General features: G+C 30.9%; 1 protein-coding gene across 3 annotated transcripts in view; it reads left to right on the forward strand.

Moving 5' to 3' along the window:
• The window catches only part of LOC107441821 (uncharacterized), a 76,611-nt gene extending 52,207 nt beyond the window's left edge, over positions 1 to 24,404 (forward strand). The window contains exons 2-8 of one of the 3 annotated variants that reach the window (XM_071186717.1): positions 1,571 to 1,691; positions 3,732 to 3,883; positions 6,024 to 6,089; positions 7,701 to 7,820; positions 9,093 to 9,225; positions 10,659 to 14,249; positions 24,114 to 24,404. In XM_071186717.1, the coding sequence (XP_071042818.1) occupies positions 1,571 to 1,691; positions 3,732 to 3,883; positions 6,024 to 6,089; positions 7,701 to 7,820; positions 9,093 to 9,225; positions 10,659 to 14,249; positions 24,114 to 24,124 (4,194 nt within the window). In that variant the 3' untranslated portion in view covers positions 24,125 to 24,404. Of the gene's footprint in view, positions 1 to 1,570; positions 1,692 to 3,731; positions 3,884 to 5,057; positions 5,124 to 6,023; positions 6,090 to 7,700; positions 7,821 to 9,092; positions 9,226 to 10,658; positions 16,507 to 24,113 lie in introns of those variants that run through there. The other 2 variants (XM_043046042.2, XM_021146457.3) reach the window with 2 other exon arrangements.

The following is a 24,404-nucleotide window of genomic DNA, read 5'->3' on the forward strand; positions in this document are numbered from 1 at the left end:
AATCTTTTTATCAATGAAACTTTTAAAATATTAGATTTTATGTCAAACAGTTGAATCCGCAGGCCTGGAGAGGTATCTAATCTAGTTCTGAATTAGTTTTACAGTCTGTGCATGCGTTAGCTGAAAATGGATAATAAAATCTGAATTACGGTTTTCGAGAAAGAATTCTTATAACCGTTGAAAGCAGTTATCAAAGAAACATAGTTTGTTATTCTTGAATTTGGTCATTTTATTTTGAAAAGTTCAACGAGAAATACTGATTAATTTTTTTATAAGTTTTACCATTTTTTTTCCTAGCATTTTACTTAATTTCATAAAAATTACCTAACTGTCAAAGAAATTGTAGTTTATTGTTTTGATATAAATATAATTACAAGTTTCAAAAATTATTATTGATTTAAAAAATTTAAACTCTCGGAACCCCTGTGATCCTTCCACGGAACCCCAGGGTTCCGTGGAACACCATTTGGAAACCGTTGGTTTAAGCTGCTGTCGAATCAATCCGTAGCTTTTTATTTGGTAGGCTGGAACTTTGGAGTTATAGACCTTTTAAAATTTGTCTAGCGAGCGAACTCTAAAATGTAATTCAAGTCCCATATCCTAATCAAATAATGAAATTGTATACTTTTATTTGTGGTAAAATAATTTGTACGCAGAAAAATCTTCCGAAATGTTGCTCCTTCACTAATTTAATTGAATCATTACATCATTTCTGCTTCGATTAGTTTTATTCTGCTTTTTAAATATTTGGGAGATTTTATGGTCTCATATAACATCCAACACGCTTACGTACGTAGATTCTGCGCAAATCCTGTAGAGATCCTGGAGATAGTTCTGTAGTTATTACGCTGATATGATAAGAACATAGTACGTGAAAGGGGCTTTTTATATATTACGTAAGCATGCTTTTGGCACCTTTTGTACTTGCCTCACCCCCCTTGTCGGCAAAAATAAGCAAGTTACAAATCCCATACCTTACGCAAGAAAGTCAGAACAGTCCTCCCCTTGTTCTAATTCTGACTTTTACTGTAGTAATCTTGTTTTAAGAATTTTAGATTTAAATTCAGATAAAAAGATGTAATTTGGAATAAAACGAAGTTTACGTTAAATAATTTATTTTATAAAATATTAAACTTTTTGAAAAAAAATTTCAAACTTTTTTTTTAAAAGTATAAAATATTTCCGAATGTAAATTTTTTGTTACATTTATCTTGGATTTAAGAGAAAAAATGAATAGAAAAGAATTATAGTGACTTAAGTAAGCATTGCTCATACCCTCCCCACCCCCTTGTCTACAAAAATAAGCAAATCACTAATTCCCTTCTGTAAATGCTTAGTTATCATTTGAACGGTTTTAAAGTGCAAAACGTCTCTAATATAGTTCTCAATGTGTATATTTTTTTGTCCTCGTTTTTAACAAAAATAACAAAATTTTTACGGAACAGCCCGTATATGACTATCTACAACTGTTTTTAAATAAAATTTTGTGTTAAATGCTTCATTATGATTATTACTTTAATATTAAGGCAAATAAATTATTTGTTTCTAATACTGCATGTTTTTGTTAAAGGTTGCAATTAAAACCATCAAGAAGAGCAAAATAGAAAGTGAGCAGGATCTCATTAGAATACGAAGGGAGATTCAGATTATGTCATCGATTCAACACCCACACATCATCCACATTTATGAAGGTATTTTTTTTTTTTCATTTATTAATATTCAAATATAGGATTATTTTTTCTGGTAAAATCTACTTACTGAATAATTAAAGAATAATTTATTTTTAATTCCAATTGTTTAATAAAACTTCCGAGAATCGGTATACAGTAGAGCGACGATTATCCGGACCTATCGGAACCAAACCCAATACGGATAACAAAAAAGCCGGATAATTAGACAACTTTAAAAGACGGGGAAAACCTATTGTAGTATATTGCAAATGTTGCGTTTAAAAGTTTTAATTTTTTTTAAAATTTTATTTGAAACCTGTTTCCTTATTAGAAACTACTTTCCACCCACCCTGAAAATAGGCGGAAAAAACGTGAGGTCCTTTCAAAGGTCACCGAGTGACCAAAAAAAAAAAAAAAAAAAAAAAATTAATNATAAAAAAAAAAAAAAAAAATCATTTTTCGTCTCTATTCAGATATTCTCAAAATAAAAAACATTTTATTTATTTTGTGGTAGGTCGGAAAAACACATGGTCCTTGAAAGATCCGGTAAATTAGACAATCCGGCTTGTATAATCGGTGCTCTACTGTATTTGAATTACGGAGATAATATCGTTTTTTGTTTTTATCCATTTTATTTAACAATCTGAAGAAAAAAAAACATGTTTAGTTGTAATCAAAGAACTATGTATTTAAATTTAATTTAAAATAACCATTTAGTTAATGCAATTTTGTCACATGAACATGAACATATTTTATTTAAAAATTCATTTACAGTGTAATTCTCGTCAGATGGCAAAAGATATGTAGAAAAAAAATCTTGTATATCTTGTAATTATGACAGCATATTATTGAAAAAGGAAAGGGGAAAAAATTTATTGTATGTATAAAAGAACTCAGGATCATCTTTGGTTAACATAAGTAATCTGATTTAACTCATCAAGATGATGAATACTTTCCATAGAACATGTGGTCCAACCATGCTGAGAAGATTAAAATCGCAAAAAATCCATGCAGGTTTCAACGTCACGTTGAAAAAAACTATAAGAGGCACTATTTGTTGCAACTACAAAAAAATAGATGCTTAATTATTGTTCGAACTGGATCTTGCTGACGTTTTTACACAGTCTACAATGACGCAAAAACGATTCCCGAACACGCTCGAAAATGCTAGCTATGCTTTCATATTTGCGACGGCAATGCACACATAGAAATTTAGAGCTTGTATGTGGTTTGTGACTTCATGTTCCGTGTTAAGTTTTTATCATGCCTCTGAATTTATTACTCGAATTTCGAAACACAACGTTTATAATCAAATACCTTTATGATAAAAGTAATAAACACATTAAAATAAAAACTACGATTGTCATTATATTTGATTAAATTTAACAGCTATGAAAAGAATGTATGGTAATAGTCTTCTCTGACACTTTAATTCACAATGTAATTTCATTGCTTAACATAATTGCATGTATTTTTCTTGAATTATGTAATGGGACTTGAGAGGCAATGTAATTCAAAAAAATAAATAAAATGCTTTTTTTTAACCTATATTAATAAAAAACTAAAAAAAAAATAAAGATTTAAGAAGTTTTGTAAAGTATATTATTATTTTTTTCCTTATTAACCTTCTCACGACTTTTTTTCTGTATTGGCATTGCACAATTTTAAAAAAGTCATTTATAATAAATAATATCTTATCTATAGTTTTTAGGTTGCACAAGGTAGTTGAGAATTTAATTAAAATTGAGATTTGGTTTTATTTGTATTTCAGCAGCATGTATTTTAATCTGACTAACTAATAAACATGCATAGATATGAATCTAGGTGTTACTCAAAAATCGCTATGCATGCAAAGTGTAAAAATTCAAATTTTCAAACCTTGTTTAAATTTTAAAAATGTTATCTCATTTTTCCTTCTTTAAACCCATATGTTTAACCACCAATTCTATTTATATAGTTTGAATGTATTTTTCTATTCAGTATTAATGTATTCAAGTTGTGTACAAACTGTTTCTCCTAATGAATCAGATTTAAGTAAACTCTATTTACTTATCGTTTCAGTTTTTGAAAATAAAGACAAAATAGTCCTTGTTATGCAGTTTGCCAGTGGTGGAGAGTTGTACAATTATCTTAGTGAGAAAAAAGTTCTTTCAGATTTAGAAGCACGTAGAATATTTCGCCAGATAGCTGCTGCTGTATATTATTGTCATAAAGTAAGGTTTTCAAAAATTAACATTATTTGAATTTAATTAATTATACATTTTTGTTTTATCGACTACTTATATTTTAACCTTTTTCAAGTATTTTATTGTTATTATATTCAGATAATAGTTAGTGTTTTCCTCCAACACCTTTGTAAACTGAATTATATTTTACAACTTTGACAATTTAATCTTTTAGAAAATATATAGAATTACAAAGCTGAACAAACACGTGTGCCAAGAATTGGTTACGGTTCATTTTGCATAACACTTACTATAGGAGTAACAGAATTAGATGTAAGAGTTTATCAACATCTTGTAATTAGCACATTAAAATTGGACAGGTCCTACTTTTTTTCCACTATTAAATAATTTACAGGAGAAATAACATTCAGTCCTATGGTATATTCCGATGCATTCGAAAGGATTGTTTTCAATTCTTTTGTTTACATTCATGTACTTAGTTTCAATAAATGTAGATTTCTTTTTTTTTCTTTTTCCTAATCTCAGTTACGGTTTCATTTTTTTTTTAAAACTTAGGCTTCTTAAAAATAAAGAAAAATTCAGTTTTCAATGTTTAAAGCTTTGTATTATTATTTATTTCAGAATAAAGAAAATTATATTTGCATTGAATCTGACCTTCTGTTACTTTTAAGTCTGAAGTTTTTGCATTCAGTTTTCAATTTAAACTTGAAAGATTTTTACAATAGAGAAATACTGTTAAAGAGTAGTAGAAAACACATCTTCCTGATATAAATTTTCAGTTTTAAAAGAATAAAGATGACCTTTTTTGAGCTATAACACCTCTTTATTCTACTTAGTGCATTATTCTTTCAAATTAATGATATCAAACGTATTCTGAAGAATTTTTTTTCTTCTTCATATTAAATATTTTATACACTGCACTGTGTATCAATTAAAAAGTTTACATAAATATTTTATACACTGCACTGTGTATCAGTTAAAAAGTTTACAATCTAAAATAAATTATTTAAATTTTTATTTCTTGGGTTTAGTAAACCCAGTTTAACTAAAAGGCTTAAATGTTTCTTTTCTTTACCATCCACTCAACCCTACTTTCGTATCTATTTTTATTCTATTGTATTATTGCATTAATTTTTTTAAATGCTTAATTTATTCTATAATTGTTATACTACTAAATGTTTTTTATTCATTTATAATATAGAACAAAATTTGCCATAGAGATTTAAAACTTGAAAATGTGTTATTGGATGAAAAAGGAAATGCCAAAGTAAGCTTTTTTTTATTGTTATAATTTCTATATTTGTTGTGCTGTAACTAAGACTAACTAAACATATAATGCTTTCATTTTATTTTATTTATTCATTCATTTATTTTTTACAAACTTAAGAGAGTCTTCGTTTGAAGTTCTCAGTTGAATAAAAGTCCAACTTCACTTATTAACAAAAATGGAATTAGCCTAACTCTCTTGTTCATACAAGTTATTTCTATTTTATTTTAAAAATTAATGCATTATTACTTTTGCTTCAAAATTATTACTGCTGCCAAAGGGAGGTCGCCAAAGATCATACAAGGAAAAACATTAGGTTTCAAAGCTCTCTATCTCAAACGAAATTAAGACTGTAAAATTAATCCACTATTCAAATAGTAATTTTGAATAGTGGTCCGGAATTAATCCACTATTCAAATAAGGTCTTCTGATAATACATTACTCTCTGACAAACTCACTAAACTTCCAATGAGAAAAAATGTATACAGTTCCTGTCTTTCTTTTGGACTCTCCTAAATATCTCTAAATAAAAAATTGGTATAGTTTTTATCTTCTGGGGTTTGTGGGGCCGCTATTGCCATTATTAAATATTACTTGCTTATAATATTGAAGGTTGCTAAAAAAATTTTAAGTGCATATTTTGAAATAACAGTAGTTGGAGCAAAGTGANTGTACCGTGTATCAATTTAAAAGTTTACAATCTATAATAAATTATTTAAATTTTTGTTTCTTGGGAAAGACCCAGTTTAGCTAAAAGGCTTCAATGTTTCTTTTCTTTACCATCCACTCAACCCTAATTTCATATCTATTTTCATTCTATTTTTGCATTATTTTTTTAAATGCTTAATTTAATTTATAATTGTTATACTACTAAATGTTTTTTATTCATTTATAATATAGAACAAAATTTGCCATAGAGATTTAAAACTTGAAAATGTGCTATTGGATGAAAAGGGAAATGCCAAAGTAAGCCTTTTTTTTATTGTTATAATTTCTATATTTACTGTACTGTAACTAAGACTAACTAAACATATAATGCCTTCATTCTATTTTATTTATTCCTTTTTTTTTACAAACTTAAGAGAGTCTTCATTTGAAGTGATCAGCTCAATAATAGTCCAACTTCACTTATTAACAAAAAGGGAATTAGCCTAGGAATTAGCCTTCATGCAAGTTATTTCTATTTTATTTTAAAAATTAATGCATTCTTACTTTTGCTTCAAAATTTTTACTGCTGCCAAAGGGAGGTCACCGAAGATCAATCAGGATAGGAAAAACATTAGGTTTCAAAGCTCTCTATCTGAAACGAAATTAAGACTGTAAAAATGGAATTAATCCACTATTCAAATAAGTCTTCTGATAATACATTGGACGCACCCTGACAAACTCACTAAACTTCCAATGAAAAAAAATTTATACAGTTCCTGTATTTCTTTTGGACTCTCCTAAATATCTCTAACTGTATATAAATAAAAAATTGGTATAGTTTTTATCTTCTGGAGTTTGTGGAACCGCAATTGCCTTGATTAAATATTACTTGCTTATAATATTGAAGGTTGCTAAAGTTTTTTAAGTGCATATTTTAAAATAACAGTAGTTAGTTGGAACAAAGTGATTCTCTTAAAATGTACTCATTTTTCAAAGGATTGGAAAAACTTATGTCAATTTCAAAGGAACTGTGAAGTTAAATTATTAAAAATTGCCATTTTGTCCCAGATATGTTATTAATTTCATCACATTTTCTCCTATTAAAATGTTTATGCATATAAATCAGGGCTGATTGTGCTCCGGAAAAAATCCGGTTTTCCGGATTTCTCACTAACAGTGATCCGGAAATTTCTGGAGATCGAAGGTCCAGACGTTTAAAAAAATTATTGATCACAGAAGTTTCCGAAAATCAAATTTTCAAAGGTGGAACTTAAAAACACAGTTTATTTTATTTGCTTGTAAGGGAGAACCAGTGAGATACTTTATAAGTTTATATTCATGATTAATATTCATTTTTTATCAGTAAATAGTTGTTATAATCATAAACTCAAAAAAGAAAGACATATTTGTAAATTTTGATTACTTCTCCAGGTCATCATAGGTATGTGTAAATGGTGAAGGCATGTGTAAAATTTTAAATAGATTTTAAATAAACTAAGAAATATTGAGAAAAAGAAGAAAAAAAAACTTGTTTAAATTTTTTTAAATTTAAACTTTTTTTTTTTTTAAACTTGGGAAATTTTCTGGAATTTTGACTTGGGCTCACAATCACCCCTGTTATAAATTCAAGAGCAAACAAATGCTAAACAAGTTAAAGATTATTATTTTTAAAAGTACGTTTGCCCCGAAAGAAGTTTTTAAAAGGATGAAAAGTAAAAAAAACAAAAAAAAAAAAACATTTTATTTACATTTTTTTCTTCTTTAAATTAAATTTTAATTTAATAGATATCCATAGAAACTACCATATTTTATTTTATTTATTTTCAGGGGGGTTATTAACAAGATAGTTTTTAAGAATTCCAATTTATTGAGAGTGAAAAAATTATTCAATTTCTTTGCTTATTTTAATATTGTCTTTCCTCAATACAGATTGCTGACTTTGGCTTGTCGAATGTATTTGATGAGAAAAATCTCCTTAATACCTATTGTGGAAGTCCATTATATGCATCGCCAGAAATTGTAAAGGGAGTTCCTTATTATGGACCTGAAGTAAATATTTTTATATTAAGTATACCTTAAATTGCAAAGTACATGTCTCTGAAATATTTAAACATATTTCTCCATATTTTTTTCTCTTGTTGAAGCAAACGTATCATCAAAGTTTGTTTATAATCTATGAAAACTTAGTTTTTATGTGATATGTTTATTAATTATTAGCTGTTAAAGCTGCTCAAATAAAAAACCATAACATTTTTGATTAAGTGATCTATGGGAGCAGTACGCAATGCATTGAAAATAAATGCATGTTTTATTAACTTATATACATTTTTTGTTAACAAAGCGGTATGATTCTACAGATATCTTTTTTTTTAACCCTGTAATAAATTTTCTCTCTAAATTAACACTTAATGTAAACTTCATTTCCAGTGACTTTACATTAATTTCAACAAAATATATTTTAATTTCTTTTTAATAATTTTTTACAGCCTTGGCACTTACACGGCACAGTATATAATTTCCATTTTATTATTATTATTTAATATCCTATTTAGTAAATTTATATTATTAAATTTATCAGAACTTATTTTAGTGACTCAACTCACCAAAAGAAAGCTTAGCTACATACTGCATTATTTCTCACCAAAGTTGATCCTACTGATCAGGACTAATCAGGTTTAGCCAAGATTTTACTACACTCAGGCAATTTTCCTGATGAATCGGCGCTCATAAATCTTTAATTTTAACTTTTAAGTTTCAAACTGTTTCAAAATCATTACTGTAAACAAAACAAAAAAACATGTAGGTTTAATTAGTTTTCAAACTATATATTCAGTGATGTAAATACTTATCAATGAATACATATTTTCCTCAAATTACAGTATCCTCAAATTACAATTGTATCCACAAATTACAATTTATGTTATTTATTATGATATGTAGCTTGAATTTTTAAATAAATTCAATTATAATTCAATAAATTTGAACACTGCTTCACGATGAAATAATCAGAGGTACTTATGTCTGTTTATATTGTGTGTTATTTAAAAACTTTTTTCTTAGTAAATTTGAATTATCCAAAATAATAATAATAATATGTATGCTAAGTAGTGAAAGCAATTTATTATTAATAAATCAGTTGTCGTATTATTACTTATTATATATACACTCTATTACAATAACACTCCTATTACAATAAATATTGAAGGAGCAAAATAATAGTTAGTGAAAACTATTGAAAAAGTTTTTAATATAATTTTCATGGTTGATATTTTGTTAGTTTAATTGGCTTTAAAATTAAAGTCATAATGTTCATTTTTTAAGGTTGATTGTTGGAGTATGGGTGTCCTGTTATACACTTTAGTATATGGAGCCATGCCTTTTGATGGAAGCAACTTCAAAAAGCTAGTGACACAAATATCTGAGGCTGATTATTTTGAGCCTAAGAAAAAATCAAGTATGATTGTTATTGCTTTATATCATGTTCTTAAAGTTTTTAATTGCATATTTGTTTGCGTTTTGATAAAAATGAAATTCTATGCTTTCTTATTTTTAAAAATATGAATTATGAATCTATTTTGTATATATAATCAAAAGCATTGTTTCTCTACTAATTATGTTTGTACCCCTAGAGGTTCAAAACATGTGTAGCTTCTTATTGTAGAGTTTTAAATTCTTGTTTGGTATAAAAAAATTGAAATTATACAATAACGCACATATTTGTAGTGTACTGATACTGTTTTGAAGACGTTCATCTTAGAATTATTGATTATGCATTTGTTCTTTTGTGTACTTTTATAATCTTTGGCTGGAGCAGTTTGCTTATCTAGCTTTGTTAAATTAAATAAATTAGTCAAGTAAAAGCTTGAGTGTTCCGATTTTCAATATGCATGATAAATGTGAAGCTTTACTAATAAGTTAAGTCACATAAGTTGAGTTACTTAAGTTGAAGCATGTAATTTCAACAAGCTAAAAGTGGCACTTTGAGTGCTGTCGGAACGCTAGACATTCCAAAATTAAAATTGTCTAGCATTTGGACAGTGTTGAAATTGCAAAATTATATGACCCAACTTATTGAAAGAAGTTATCTCCACAATAGTTAAAATAAATAATGTTATTTCACTTGAATGTTTTATGTAAAAAAATATATTGGACTTATCGAGTAGAAAAAAAATTCCTTTCTGTTTTTATTTTTTTAAACTGAATTTAGATCCAAAATAATCTTTTAAATAATATGCTGATATTTGACATTTACAAGTGACATATGGTACAAATACAAATTTAAAATTTAGAACAATATGTTATAAATAGTATAAAAAGTGTGCCTAAATTTTCAAATACGTTTTTCACAGCTTTGGCTGGCTAGTGTGCTTTAAGGGATGAACACTCTCTCTACTAATACATCAATTTTTATCCCATAGTGAATTTCTTGTAGCGTCTGATCTTTTCAATTTAAAAAAACTGTCAAACATTTAGATAAACACAGTCCTTCTTTTTCAACCAGATAACCACAAATATCTTATAAAGAATTTTTTTCCACTGTTTTAATGTATGTTTAACAGAAAACCAATAAATATGTTGAATTAATTTTATATTAATTTACTACTAGCTATAATTTTACTTTGATAAATGCTTGTATTTCAATGTTTTACACCATTTTCTGAATTAATTTTAATACTTAAATATTGAAATTTAACATATTATATTTGATTTTATTATTAATCTTATTTTTATAGTTTAACAACTTTAAAATTTAGCAGAAACCTGTAACTCAATTTAACTGAAATTCTAATTAAATTATGAACTCAGATTTTATTCAGCAAAATAAAATAATATAGAACATAAGTTAGATTTTTATTCTGAACAATGATTTTACTTTTTTACTTCCAGATGCTTCTGATTTAATACGTAAGTTATTGACTGTTGATCCTACTAAGCGTGCAACGATAGTTGATATATGTGTGGACTACTGGGTGAACCTAGGCTACGAACATTCTTTGCTGCAAGTAGCTGCAGACATGGCAAACCTGACACCTGTACGATTAGATTTGTTATTAGCATTAGCCCCTGGTTCTCCCATCCCTCAAGAAGAATTAGAATTTGAAAAGCCATTAACTGATGATGTAACTTTATTAAATAGAACTATTGAAAAAGATATCCCTGATGAAGAGGAAGAAGAAGAAGATGATTACAATCCTGACACTGCAGCAAATAGCTTTGCGTTTATGAAAGGAAGTCGCGCTAGTCAATTAAGTATTAGTTCCCCTAATCTGCAAGAAGCAGTTGATGAATACGCTGAAGAAAGTGAAGAGGAGTTCCTTCCGGCTGATATTGCAGCTGCTCTACAGACAGAGTGTGGCAAGAGGTTAGCTGAGAGCTCATTTGGATCCAGCCTTGCCAGGGTTTCAAGTTTAGCACACCAGAGTAAGAAACCTAAGAAGTCCGATTCAGTTAATGTTAAAAAGGAATTAGCTAAGACTGGGACTGATAAACTTGAGAAACAAATTGAAAAAGTTCCAGAGGCTTCTAGCAACAAAGCAAAATCTGACATTCCCTCTACTAAAGAAAATGGCATGCAAAAATCTGTTGATAAATCTAATTCACAAACTCCCAGCAAAAAAGACTCCATGTCTGGAGATCAGAAAATTGTTAAAGACCCTAGTAATTTAAATGAAATTAATCAGAAAGATAGCAAAGATTCTCTGGTTAGATTAAATGAGTCTCAAACCACAGTTAATCGTAGAGAATCTCTGACTAACTCAGAAGAAAAAGAAAACAAAAAAATGGGTCGTCCTCCTGGTAAAATTGTAATACCTAAAACTTTTGATTCTCCACAATCAACTCCATCTCCAAAACCTATGTCAGTTAAAAAGTTATTAAACTCTGAAAGCAAATCTTCATCTGAATGTAATGCGCAATCAAAAACTACTCCCTTGAATAGCCCTGAAGTATCTCAGAAAGATGAAAAACGGAGGGATTCTGTTGGAACTCCTGTAGAGGATATTAATAAAAATGTAATTAAAAATGATTCGCAAGAGGAATGCAGAGAAAAGGCTATTACAGAAGAGAAGAAAACCATTGCAAAAGGTATTCTTAAAAAGGGTATTGCAAAAGCTAAGCTCGCTGAACGAAGAATGTCAAAGCAAAGCTCCGTGGATTCTGAAACATCTTCAGTGTGCTCAACTCCTGCATCAGCTAATAGTGCTGCTGAACCGATGCCATCTTTTTATAAAGCACCCAAACCTTATACTAAAGATGAGGAGGCAAATGTTACTAGCAAAGCAGAGATAAAATTGAGTTCGACTCAAAGTTCAAATAATAGTACATTAAAAAGTGAAATAATTAGTTCCAAGAATGCACCATTATGGGACAATTCGTCATATTCAAATGAAAGAAAATTGCAAGAAAGATCTCAGAATTGGAGTACAATATCATCTACAATTGATTCAGAATTAAGTGGCTGGCGAGAACAGATGGAGGAAAGTTTGAGAAGGCTATCTCCTGATGATGAGAGATCATCAAATAAATCATATAATTTGGCCAAATTTGAAGATGACAAGCCACTAGTCCCAATAGCTCGTAGTTACAAAAAATTCACTTTTACCAAAGATGGAGCTTGTATTACAGAGACTAAGAAAATTTATACCACACCTGGAGCAGATGGCTCCTGGACAAAAGTGGAAAAGAAAACAAAAATCACTACCCGCCCTGGAAATGTTGAAGAATTCGAAAAATTTCGAGATCTTCATCTCAGAAATGATTCGCCATGTCTTGCAAGATCAGACAGCCAAAGTTCATCTGGTTCAAATGAGGTGTATGATGACATATTCGACAGTTGGACAGGCGATACTATGATGTGTAATATGAGAAAAATGAATAATATGTTTCAGAAGTTTTCAAAAGATCCATTTCTTCGTAAAGAAAGAAGACGAAATCCCTTCAGATTATTTCGAAGAACTGAAAGTGAACGAAATGAACGTGATAAAAAGAAATTTGAAATCCGCAGTGGGCGATCCGCAGATAGAGAATCCTCTGAAAACGAAGAAGATTGTGATTTACATTTTGATGATTCCAGTGCAGTTGTATATGGATCACAGGGTCTTTGGCAGTTCTTAAGATCAGCTAATAGAGGCTTTCCTAGTCGAGTCACCATCCAACATGAGCCAATAACATATGGAAGATCTGTTAGTCAAGATCGTTCCGAGTCTAAATTTGAACCTCAGTGGCGAAGATGTGGGTCCAGAGCCAGCAGTGGTTACAATACAGGAACTCGTTCTCAGAGCAGAGATAGAACAGAGAGTCCAAGAGAAAAGGTATTAAGATTTGTTTTTGAATCTCCAAATGAAGGTTTTTGTAAGGAGTCAAGTGTTCGAGATTCTCCTAGTCGACATGAAAAGTGGTCTCTTAAAAGAAATATATCAAGACATAACCCACGTCGAGACAGTGGAGTTGGTAGTGACGGATATGAATCTGAATATTCTATTAGACAAAGTCCTTCAGATGAATTTTCTAGAACTGGTAGAGTATCGTCTATGTCATCCATTCAGGGTGGTGGAAAGCAGGAAATGATTAAAAACTTTATGAAATCCTGGTCAAAAGATTTTATGTCACCACCGATCTCACCAACGTCGCTAGGTAGTAGTAAAGAGCCAACTGAAAATTTCCCAGAAAGTAGAAAACATAGAGTAGAACAGTGGTTGCATATGAATTCAGATGATCCATTTGAAGTTTATAATGACCCTTATCCAAGCCTTAGTTCAAGAAAATCTAGCACTCATAGCAATACTTCTGGTTATGCCACCATGCGCCCTCGTGAATATTTTCAATACAATCGCTCATCTAGTGATAAACTAGCAGGCTGTGCTGACTTTTTCCCCTCATTTGATGAGACTCAGCGTAGAAGAAGTCAGAGCTTGAACAAAGAAGCTGAAGCAAGTAAAATGCGCTTTAGGTCTTCCACATATAGTCCAGTTTCGGAAGAAAGCATTAGAGAAACTAACCGCAGTGATGGCTCTCATTCTGGCTCTTCTGTTCATCAAATCAATTTCACATTTTCAGATGGTAGAGCTGCATCTAGTCATGCAAATCCCTCAACTGCTACCAGAATTGTCAGACATTATAGTAGCTCCAATGATGGGAGTATTGTCGAATCTTCTGGACCTGCTAGTTTCCGGGTAGAGCAGGTTTCGCCCAGAGTGCACTCACAACCTGTAGTTCAAATGAGAGTTTCTATTAATAGGAATCGGGACAATCAAATGGTTCAAGCATCTTCCCAACCTAAGGGCTTATGGGAACAGCAAGAAACATTGGCTCCCAGTAAAACAGATTCTACTACAAGGGTACCATCCCCTGTACCTGGCATACGACAGTTTTCAACTGAGGTTCAGCATTGTATCGGAGGATCTGAAAGTTCTCCTCAAATGTCGGTCCAATGTGATGTTGGGAATAGCGGAAAACAATCGCCTAGAAATGCTCAATCAGGTAAGAACAGTCCCTATAAACCTCATTTGCCATCTGAAAACAGCATTTGGGATATGGCATGTCCTCCAACTTGCATGGATTCTGAGCTTACTAACATTAATCAGAGTGTTCCCAAATTAACACCATCCGAAAATTTATTTGCATCTAATGATTTGAATAACCGTCCAAAAAAATTGCTCTTGCTTAAAATGGGATATGACAGGGATGATGGGATAAACTCAAAATCTCAATCATCTATTTCAAATGGTGCAAATACCCCAGATAGTCTTGAGGATCTCACTATGGATCAGCAGATTCCACCTGATAATTCATGTGGTGCTAAGGATGCAATCAGTCCTAACTATTGTGAATCACCCATCAAAGAAAAAACGGATTTTCATGTAGAGGTTAAACCCTTGGGTATTCTTTGGAATACTGGAACTCCCCAAATTAATTCTAAGATGGAAAATGGTAAGTGTTCCAATTTTGCTCACATTCCAAGCCCCCCTCTTAGTAGACTCTCAGATGAGTCTGAAAAATGTGATTTACAGCAAAAATGTCTGGAGAAAACCACTTCAGAAATCGGAAGTATATGGAATCAAAAGAATACCAACCAAACATTCGATTTGCTAAAAAATCTCTTGTCTGACGATGGCCTTGAAAGCTTCAGCTCTTCAAAGTGTGTTTTAAGCTCATCCCATTCGACTCAAAGTTATTGCTCAGATCCCACCTTCAATGAAAATTCTGTTGATCAGAAGAAAATCATTGGGAAACGCATTTCTGTGATAGATAATATTGAACTCGAGCGAATAGCTCATCGTGATAAGCTTCATAAAATCTCAATCATGGATGACTTACAAAGTCCAAAAGAAGTGTTGCGACAGGCCATGAAAATCTGCGATACGTTAGATCCAATTTAAAGACTTAATCTAATCTTTAGGCTTTATTGTTATTATAGGATTCTAAATTTGGATTTGAAATTAAAATATATTCTAAGAAAGTTAACTTTTAAGCTATCATCCCTTAATTTTAAAGAATAGATAAATTTTTATTCATATTTTCCATCAGAAATACAAGAATTCCTAGACTCACCTCTATGTATTTCAAAAACTCTTGCCCAAAATAATGTCTAGAAAATGTGCGTCTTATATGTTGCAAATTAATATTTTAGTAACGGAAAATAAAGTTATCGAAATCTGACAAATTTTTTAATGTTAATGACTATGAAAGTATTAAAAGTATCAAAACCAGTTTGATTGTCTGAGGAAGCTGAAAGGTGATATTGATTATCAACTTTTTCTGACTTTAGTTTTGTTTGACAAAAGTTTACAATAGGATGCTGCTGTTATTTTGGCCATTTTAATTTATTTCCAAAAATTGGAAAAATGATTTAAAATGAGATATTAAAATGAATATGAGATATATTAATATGAGATACATTAAAATGAGATATGAAATAAGAAGTAGCTATAAAAATAATAGGAAATTGGTGAGATTTCATATACAATAAAAGGGCACTCTATTCTTTTTTTCTCACATAAATACTAACTTGTATGACCTAAAATATGTGTATTTTTATGTTATTTTTGATTAGAATTTTAAAAACATAATAAATGATTCTGCAAGAGTTGTAAGTGCAAAATTTTGAATTGAGTGCTGAACTCTATTGTTCTTACTTAAAGTTCTTTGTATGGAAGTATTGATTTTTATAACTGTGTATATATGCGAGGAAATCAATTCAGATGTGGTTCAATCTAATATTGTTGAATTTGTAGTTTAACTGCAAAGTTTAAATTATAATTAAAATTTCGATTGCTACATTTACTTTATTGTCCATTAAGTTTTTTATCCACTAAGTTGTAAAATATGAATTTAAACATTCTCATTGCATCTATATTTAACTTTAAGAGATGATAGCTCTAAAATGTGTAGAATTTGTAAATATTACGTGTAAATAAAAATTTGTTGTATTAATAATAGAAAATATAACATTTTACAAAATGTATTAATTTTAAAGAAATGCTGAAAAGAATGCTTTTTTTGCCTATTTTTGTCTTGAAATTGTTGATATCTGCAAATTTTAACATAAGATTATGTGCATGTTATGTTTTTTTTTTACTGAAAATAAAATGTTGCATGAAGATTGTAAAAGCTTCCTAAAATGATTATGCTGTGATTTCATCTGTTTCCCTTATTTAATGATCACCCATTTTAGAATGAGTTTAACGCAATTTGATTCTGTGAAGTCTTAAAATCTAATAAATGTTTTGTTTGTAGATTTTTGTGTGCATTTTTTCTGTGTTAATATGCATGAAAAGTGTTAAAACGAAAAGCGAAACTAATGTTATTCTTATTTAAGTTCAGTTAGAACCTCAAACATCCGAAACACTTTCATCCAAATACCTTTGTTGGTCTAAGTCGAATTCCTAAGGGGTTCTTTTTTTTTCCAGGTGATTTCTTGGTTTTTCTCAATTTCACTAAAATGCTGCCGTAATTCGGTTTACGATGCCGGGCATATTTTTGATAATTTTGTCTCGGGGGGGAAAATAGGCAAATACACACACTCTTCTGTGACTATGTTCTTTCGCAAACTCGTGTTCTTTGCTTTATCTTTTACTGTAGCAATCTATTTAAGAATTTAACTAGGCATGGATACCTTTTTATCATATAAAAGAAAAAACGAAGAGAAATATTGAACGGACTGAAACTCCAAGATTACTAAAACAAAATTTTAAGCTAAATAAGAGAAATTTGACAATTAGTATTAACCTTGCAAAGCAAAAGCTTGGAATAGTTAGTAGTAGCAGACCTCTGTAACTTTTTATCCCTTAGAAATTTTACATTTTTTATACTTAATAACTGAACCAAACGTTTGTTTAGTAGTAACAAAAAAGTTTAGGAAAATTTTGTGATGAGTCTGCACCCGAAACCTTTCTTCAATAAACAAGTCCACGTCGCGCTCGGGGCTGAACCTGTTTCATTTCTAATCTGTAATAAGAACTTGGTCCAGAATTAAAAAAAGTTGCCAATGAAGTTACTTAGTGCATAAAACTTCTTTCGAATAAATTATTTTTCTATTACTAAATTTATTGTAATTATATAAATATGAAGTAAAAATATCATTAAGGATTAAGTTACTAAGGAGGTCAACATCCATAGCAAAAATTAGTTTTTAAAAGATTTCGCCATCTTGGATTTTGGGTTAAATTTTTAATGTTCGTTTTCTTTCTTCTCATTCTTAGCCAACTTATGGTCGAGCATTCAACAACCATGTGCTTTTATAAAAAGGGGAAATTAAGTCGTCGCTTTATTAAATTAAGAGTAATAGCGCTTGATAATTGCTAGAATTTCTTTGGATTTTACTTAAAAAAATGTAAAGCAATAAAATTATGCTACTATTAATATTGATTCGGTAATTTAATTTAATACTGTACATTTACATGCATAAATGTTTTTTGTTAAATATTTTTTTAAATTATTGTTTAATTTGGATGATGCTGTAAAATTCTCTTAATATAAAAACAAAGACATTTGTTTAAAAAATCTTAAAAGACGGCAAATATATATAACTAAACTACCTTTAAAGTAAAGTTCAATTCTCTTTTAAAATTGTATTGGTATAATTCTGACGAAAAAAAATTAAGTTCTAAAATAATGCCAGCTATTTGTCTCCCATTTTGATTGGAAGACGATTTAGTATTTTGCATCTATCAAAGAATGCTGCAAAATGGAGTAAATATCCAACATCAGTTTATTTGTGAAAATTAAATAAAGATAGGTAGATACTTTATTTACATCGGACTAGAGCTGCACAGTGGACTATTGTGTGGGTCTGGGAAACATCCTTAAGAAAGATCCGAAGACGTGCCATCACAATCTTGATCCTGTGCAGATTTAGAATTCTACCCTTCATCTGTTTTCCTTTAGCTGTTGAATTTAGTCGTGAGAAAAGGGGTCTCTTAAGAACATAATTTCTAAACACAAAATAATTTTTTATATTTTTAATTACAGATGGCTGTAGAAAACGTAATATGATATTAATAACACTCCTGTGAACGTAAGAATTTAAATTACTTATATCAAAGAACTGGATTATTTTAAACAAGCAATTCGGTATTAATTTTTATATGTATTAATATAGAGAGAATTATAAAATTTTCCTCATACGCAATCGTTCCTTTACTAAGGAAAAAAGTCCCGCAGTGGACAGATCGTTAAGACACGGTTCCCAGCAGATCACCGAAGTCAAGCATCACTGGCTGCGGTCAGTGTGCGGGTGGGTGACCACTTGGATCAGTCTGCGTAGGGACCGAAGGTGTGCGGTATTGGTCCTCGTTAAACTGTGCTACCGTAAAGTGCTCGACTTCGGGCTACCGAATCGTGGGTGTCATCCCTTCCGCAGAGGATCAAAATTGTGATGGCATGTCTTCGGATCATCCTCCGATATGTTTCCCAGACCGTCGCCAATAGCCCATTGTGCAGCTCTAGTGCGACATAAATTAACAACAACAACTAAGGAAAAAAAGTTAATTTATTTAATATTTTTTCTTCCTGTGGTTTGTTATATATCGAGAAATTTTCTCTGTCATTTCTCTTAATTGAAAATGACTGGAATCTGCTTAAAAATATATGTGGAATATATATTTAACCCATTTTGTACATTTTACCTCAAACTATTGATCATTTTTATGATACAAAACTATCTAAAACATAAAATTCAATCACCAGAAAAGAATTTTGAATTTACACATCTTAAATTTCTGCTCCAGGTACACGGAATCGCGACCTCAACGCTCTAATACGCCATCTGGGGAGAAGACCGGTTCCATGTCTTGACTCCTCTCCTTCTCTTCTCAGTTTTATAGGAATGTACTACGATATTTTCTCCTTTCTTAATATTTTTCGTATTCGTTAAAAATATATTTTTAAATTTTCTCGTTTTTTAGAATTACATTCAATGCAATTTTCAGTTCCCTATAATAGTTCCAAAAGAAATCGTCGTGGAAGTCTTAAAAAATCTTTGAAGCAATTGAATATGAAAAATATTGAAGTACATTTCTAAATAACTGAGAAGAGTATGAGAGGGATGGGTGAAGCAATGGAATTGGTCTTCTTCCCAGATGTCGTATTTGAGCGCTGCGATCGCGAATAGATAGTTTACAATAACATATAATTTAAATTATTTGTGCACCCATATACTCAAAAAATTGCGTGAGTCTAACTTCCATGTATAAGATACATGTTATTTTTATGTCACGACATGTTATGTCACGACAAATTAGACAAGTTGCGGAAAACAATGAACTCTTTGTCGCAGATGTGACACCGATGTTCCGTTTATAATTATTTTTATCCAAACACTAATTATAAGTAAAAATATATTTTGCTCTTTATTTATAAAAAACAATCTTATTGTTGCTGATTAAAAAAAACTACTACCGGTATTATATTTATACTAAAACATACAATCCCAAAAAAGTAGTTTTAAAGTTTTTCTTTTCATTCATATTCAAATATGTTAATAAATGATTTTGCAAATAAAAGAATTCTCAATGGTGAATAACTGCTTAATTCACAAAGATTAAATTTCAAAATATTTTTAATGCTTTATGTCAAGGATGTGAACTGAAACCATTGAAAGTTCCCGGTAATATTTCTAGTAAGAAAGAAAAAAATTTATGAAGCCAATTTCCGTTCTGGTGAAAATGGATAGGCTAGATTATAATTAAATTTATTTACTATTAAAAGAACCATCACTATGCAGCCTTTGTCAAAAAGGAAAACGATCATTAGAACTTATGGTCATAATATGTTGCATACGCAAATAAAACGTAAGAACCCATTCATCATGAAATTTTGTTTATTAAAGAAGTTGCAATTTGTTGAATAAGAATTGGTCACTTGTAAATCCAAAATTCTTCCATAGCTATCGGCAATTTATCTTTCCAGTCCAAGGAGGGGGGTGAAAATATTGAGGCTCTTCAGTGGTATTCATAGTTTTTAGAACTTAAGTTCATATTATGTTGCATACGTAAATAAAACGTGAGAACCCATTCATCATGAAATTTTGTTGTTTAAAGAAGTTGCAATTTGTTAAAGAAGAATTGGTTGTTTCAGTGAAATAGTGCTTAAAAAATTTTAATGATGAAGTTAGGCGATCATTGATGAAAATAAACATTATTCAATTGTCCACTTAAAGCAGGTCTTCGCCTCCGATGTATACCGTTATATCCTGACGACTCCTAATGACGTTGCCGAGATAAAGAATAAAAACAGGTCTTTGGCAGGGGAAGAAGGCACAATATTTATTTAATTATTATTAGAAAGAGAACAATCATCCAAGTGACACACAAATCGAAGTGCTCCGATATTAAAAAAAAATAGGGGAAATCTGTATCAGTTAAATGTTTCGTTGTAGGGAATAAGAGAAATCTGAGTAATAACAATTGGTCTATTAAATAGGTCGAGGGAAAATATTGTTTTTCACGGTTGATTACAGGGAAATTGATGAAATATTAATTTCTACATACTTAAGATCTTAATTTAGAATACGAAAAGAGGAAGTGAATAATTAATTACGACAACGCGTTAAGTTTTGAATATTAAATAATGAAGAAAATTTAGATAAAGAAATGCATAAGATTACTTGAAACTTTTTATGTTACATGTATATACTATTTAGAATCCGTGACAAAAGCGAAATGAAAACATACAACTGTATATTATTTAAGAGAAGAAAAAGGAAAAACATTATTAAAATCTGGCGAATTATTAACGAAATAACGGAGATCAAAACCTGTTTGGTCACCTGTGAAAAGTTAGGCAAGTTTGAAAAGCAATTGGTTATTCAATGCAAAAAACACAACACTTAAAGAACTTATTATATTCAGAAAATTGGATCATCGGTGACAGTTCCTTAGGAAACAAATTGGAAAAATCAAAAAGTTTCATTTTAATATTTTGTAATTTTTGGGGTAGTTAGCCTAATTGACAGTAATGATAAATAACACTTCTTTACGTTAATAAAAATCTCCAATGCGGACTACGTGTTACGAGATGAACAGGAAAAAAAGTTTAATTTCATTATTTTGTTAATATAGGAGTAATTAGGGGACAATTAGCCTGATGAACGGTAAAGCTAAATAACAAGCTGCTATCAAGTTCTCCAAGTCTCCTATGTGTTAATTATCTGATGAAACGGAAAAACTGAAACAGTTTTATATTGATATTTGATAATTATTAGGATAATTTTGGCATAGTAACTCCTCTTGACATTAATGTGAAGTAACACGTTCCAAGCAAAATAGAAGTTTCAAATTTGAACCTATATATGGACCTATATAAAGATTATATATCAGGGGTTTCCAACTTACATGAGGTCGGTGGCCGCAATTAAAAGCACCAGCCGAATTGCGGGCCGCAACTTTGTCAGAATTTTATATAGGACTCTTTTATGTTTGAATGAACATTGAATATTACTGTCGGATTTTTATCAAGTCGTCCAAAACAAAAGTATTGAATTAAAAATAATCATAAATATTTCCTTGAATAAATATTTTCTTGGATGCAAAACTGGAGAAATAAATTTTTTTGCACCGTTGGTATGTTAAATTTTACAGAAACGAAGACATTGGTTTTTTTTTTCCTTTTCTTTTTTTTCTTCTTTTTTTAACGAAAGAAAAGTATTTTAAACCCATACAGATTTTTTAAGAAAATTGTGCGCAAAAAATGGAAAACTAATATATCTTAATTCGAGGACCAAAAAAAAAGAAGACTTCGAGGTCCCGATGCGGCCCTCGAGCTGCCAGTTGGTAACCACTGTTATAATATACACTGGTGGACAAAATTAAGAGATGGAAAGCATTTCGCACATTTCTATGACGCTATATTCTTCTATGACGCTAGGACGCTATTTCTGGGCGGTTATTGATATGGAGGGAACCTGGAACCCGATACCATCCCAGCAACATTATCGAAAGGGACCATAATGCTGGTGGAGGACTCATGGTTTGGGCAGGGATCATGCAAGATACCCGCACGTCGCTCCATATGTTTGACAATGGTTCCGTGAATGCCCAGAGATACAGGCAGGAGGTCCTAGAGCCCTATGTGCGTCTTTTCAGGGGTGCTGTTGGCCCTGAGCTCATTTTTATGGACGACAATGCGCTACCACATAGGACTCTTATGGTTGATGAGCATCTGGAAAGCGAGGATATTCAACGAATGGATTGGCCAGCCAAATCCCCTGACCTTCTTGGGAGAGCTATTGCGATGCGCCAACCTCCCCCCAGAACCATTCTGGAATTAAAAATTGCTCTGGTGGAAGAATGGGTGGGTCTTCCACAAGTCCTTCTTAACTCCCTTATTAACACCATACACCATACTTTTTTAAGCTTTAGAACTTTTTACGAATTGAATACGAATAAATAACAATCCAAATTGAAATCAAATGTAATTCATTTTCTATTGAAAAATACGTCACATTGGGAACATAACCGTATTTCAAAATTTTTAATAAGATTTATTTAAACTTTGCAAATTTTTTTTACGAATTGCATACGAAGAAAGAGCAATCCAAATCCTAATGCAATTCACTTTCTAATTTAAATTCATTGCTTCCATCAAAACATTTTTTTCAAATAAAAAAGAGATTTAAAAATCAGTTGAAAAGGGGAAAATATAAAAGGGTTCTACAGAAATATGAAAACACTTTCCAACCAAACATTAACCAAAAATTGGGTCGGCTGTTCAACGACGGTCATAAAACAAAATACTTTAAAGTGAAAGAGCACCTGAATTTGATCTATTTTCACTCAATAATGCTTAAGCAGTAAAAGTAGAAACAGTTTAATTTTAGTTAAAAAAAAATTCTAAAGAATGTGTTTCTAAACTACACTGGTGGACAAAATTAAGACAACATCAGAATTGGACACAGCTTCAATGGGCTAATGTTCTCTTCACCGATGAGTCCAGATTCAGTCTACAACCTGATTCTGGACGGTTATTGATATGGAGGGAACCTGGAACCCGATACCATCCCAGCAACATTATCGAAAGGGACCATTATGCTGGTGGAGGACTCGTGGTTTGGACAGGGATCATGCAACATACCCGCACACCGCTCCATGTGTTTGACAATGGTTCCGTGAATGCCCAGAGGTACTGGCAGGAGGTCCTAGAGCCCTATGTGCGTCTCTTCAAGGACGCTGTTGACACTGAGTTCATTTTTATGGACGACAATGCGCGACCACATAGTGCTTTCATGGTTGACGAGTATCTGGAAAGCGAGGATATTCAACGAATGGATTGGCCAGCCAAATCCTCTGGCCTGAATCCTATTGAACATGCTAAGGATGCTCTTGGGAGAGCTATTGCGATGTGCCAACCTTCCCCCAGAACCATTCTGGAGTTAAAAATTGCTCTGGTGGAAGAATGGGAGGGTCTTCCACAAGTCCATCTTAACTCCCTTATTAACAGCATGCATACTCATTGTGCACGCTGTCTGTCTGTCAGAGGTGACCATACTACAGGCAACACACACTGTACAAGCCTCACTTTTATTGTCATCTTTTATCCTTAAGTTCAGATTACATTGGATTTATTGGCAATAGGTCTTGCCAGTGAATGGCACTTTCATTTTTGTTTTGTATACTTTATTATCATGGAATAAGCTATATCCATACCAAATTTCCTTTATTTTTGTTCAGTATTTTTTGAGATATTTGGGAAAATGTCTTCCATCTTTAATTTTGTCGACCAATGTATATTTCAAACCTTCTCGTGTAATTTTTTTAAAAAATCAGTTTCCCCCCCCCCTTGTTTATGACACAAGAATACTGTTATATGTATTAAACTATATGTTATTTTTTTTATTATATTTTACAGGTGACAGATGAAATAAGTGTATAGTTCTCATAACTGGTGTTTTCTAAATACTTTTTGTGCTTGTACCCAGATTTCTGCTTTATGATCCAGCTGCAAGCTTTGATTCTTCGCTCTTTTGCCTCTCACAACATTCTTTTAGGAGTAAATTGTGTAAAAAATTATTTTTAAGAAAATGACGTATGCAATGATTGTTTATATGAGCATAACTGTTTTTTTTCTGTAATGTTTCTTTTCACTTTATGTGTTTCTTATGAAGCATTTGAAAGTTAATAAATTATTTAAGAAGCATGA

The sequence above is a fragment of the Parasteatoda tepidariorum genome, chromosome 10 (genome assembly GCF_043381705.1).
Source record: "Parasteatoda tepidariorum isolate YZ-2023 chromosome 10, CAS_Ptep_4.0, whole genome shotgun sequence".
NCBI lineage: Eukaryota > Metazoa > Arthropoda > Arachnida > Araneae > Theridiidae > Parasteatoda > Parasteatoda tepidariorum.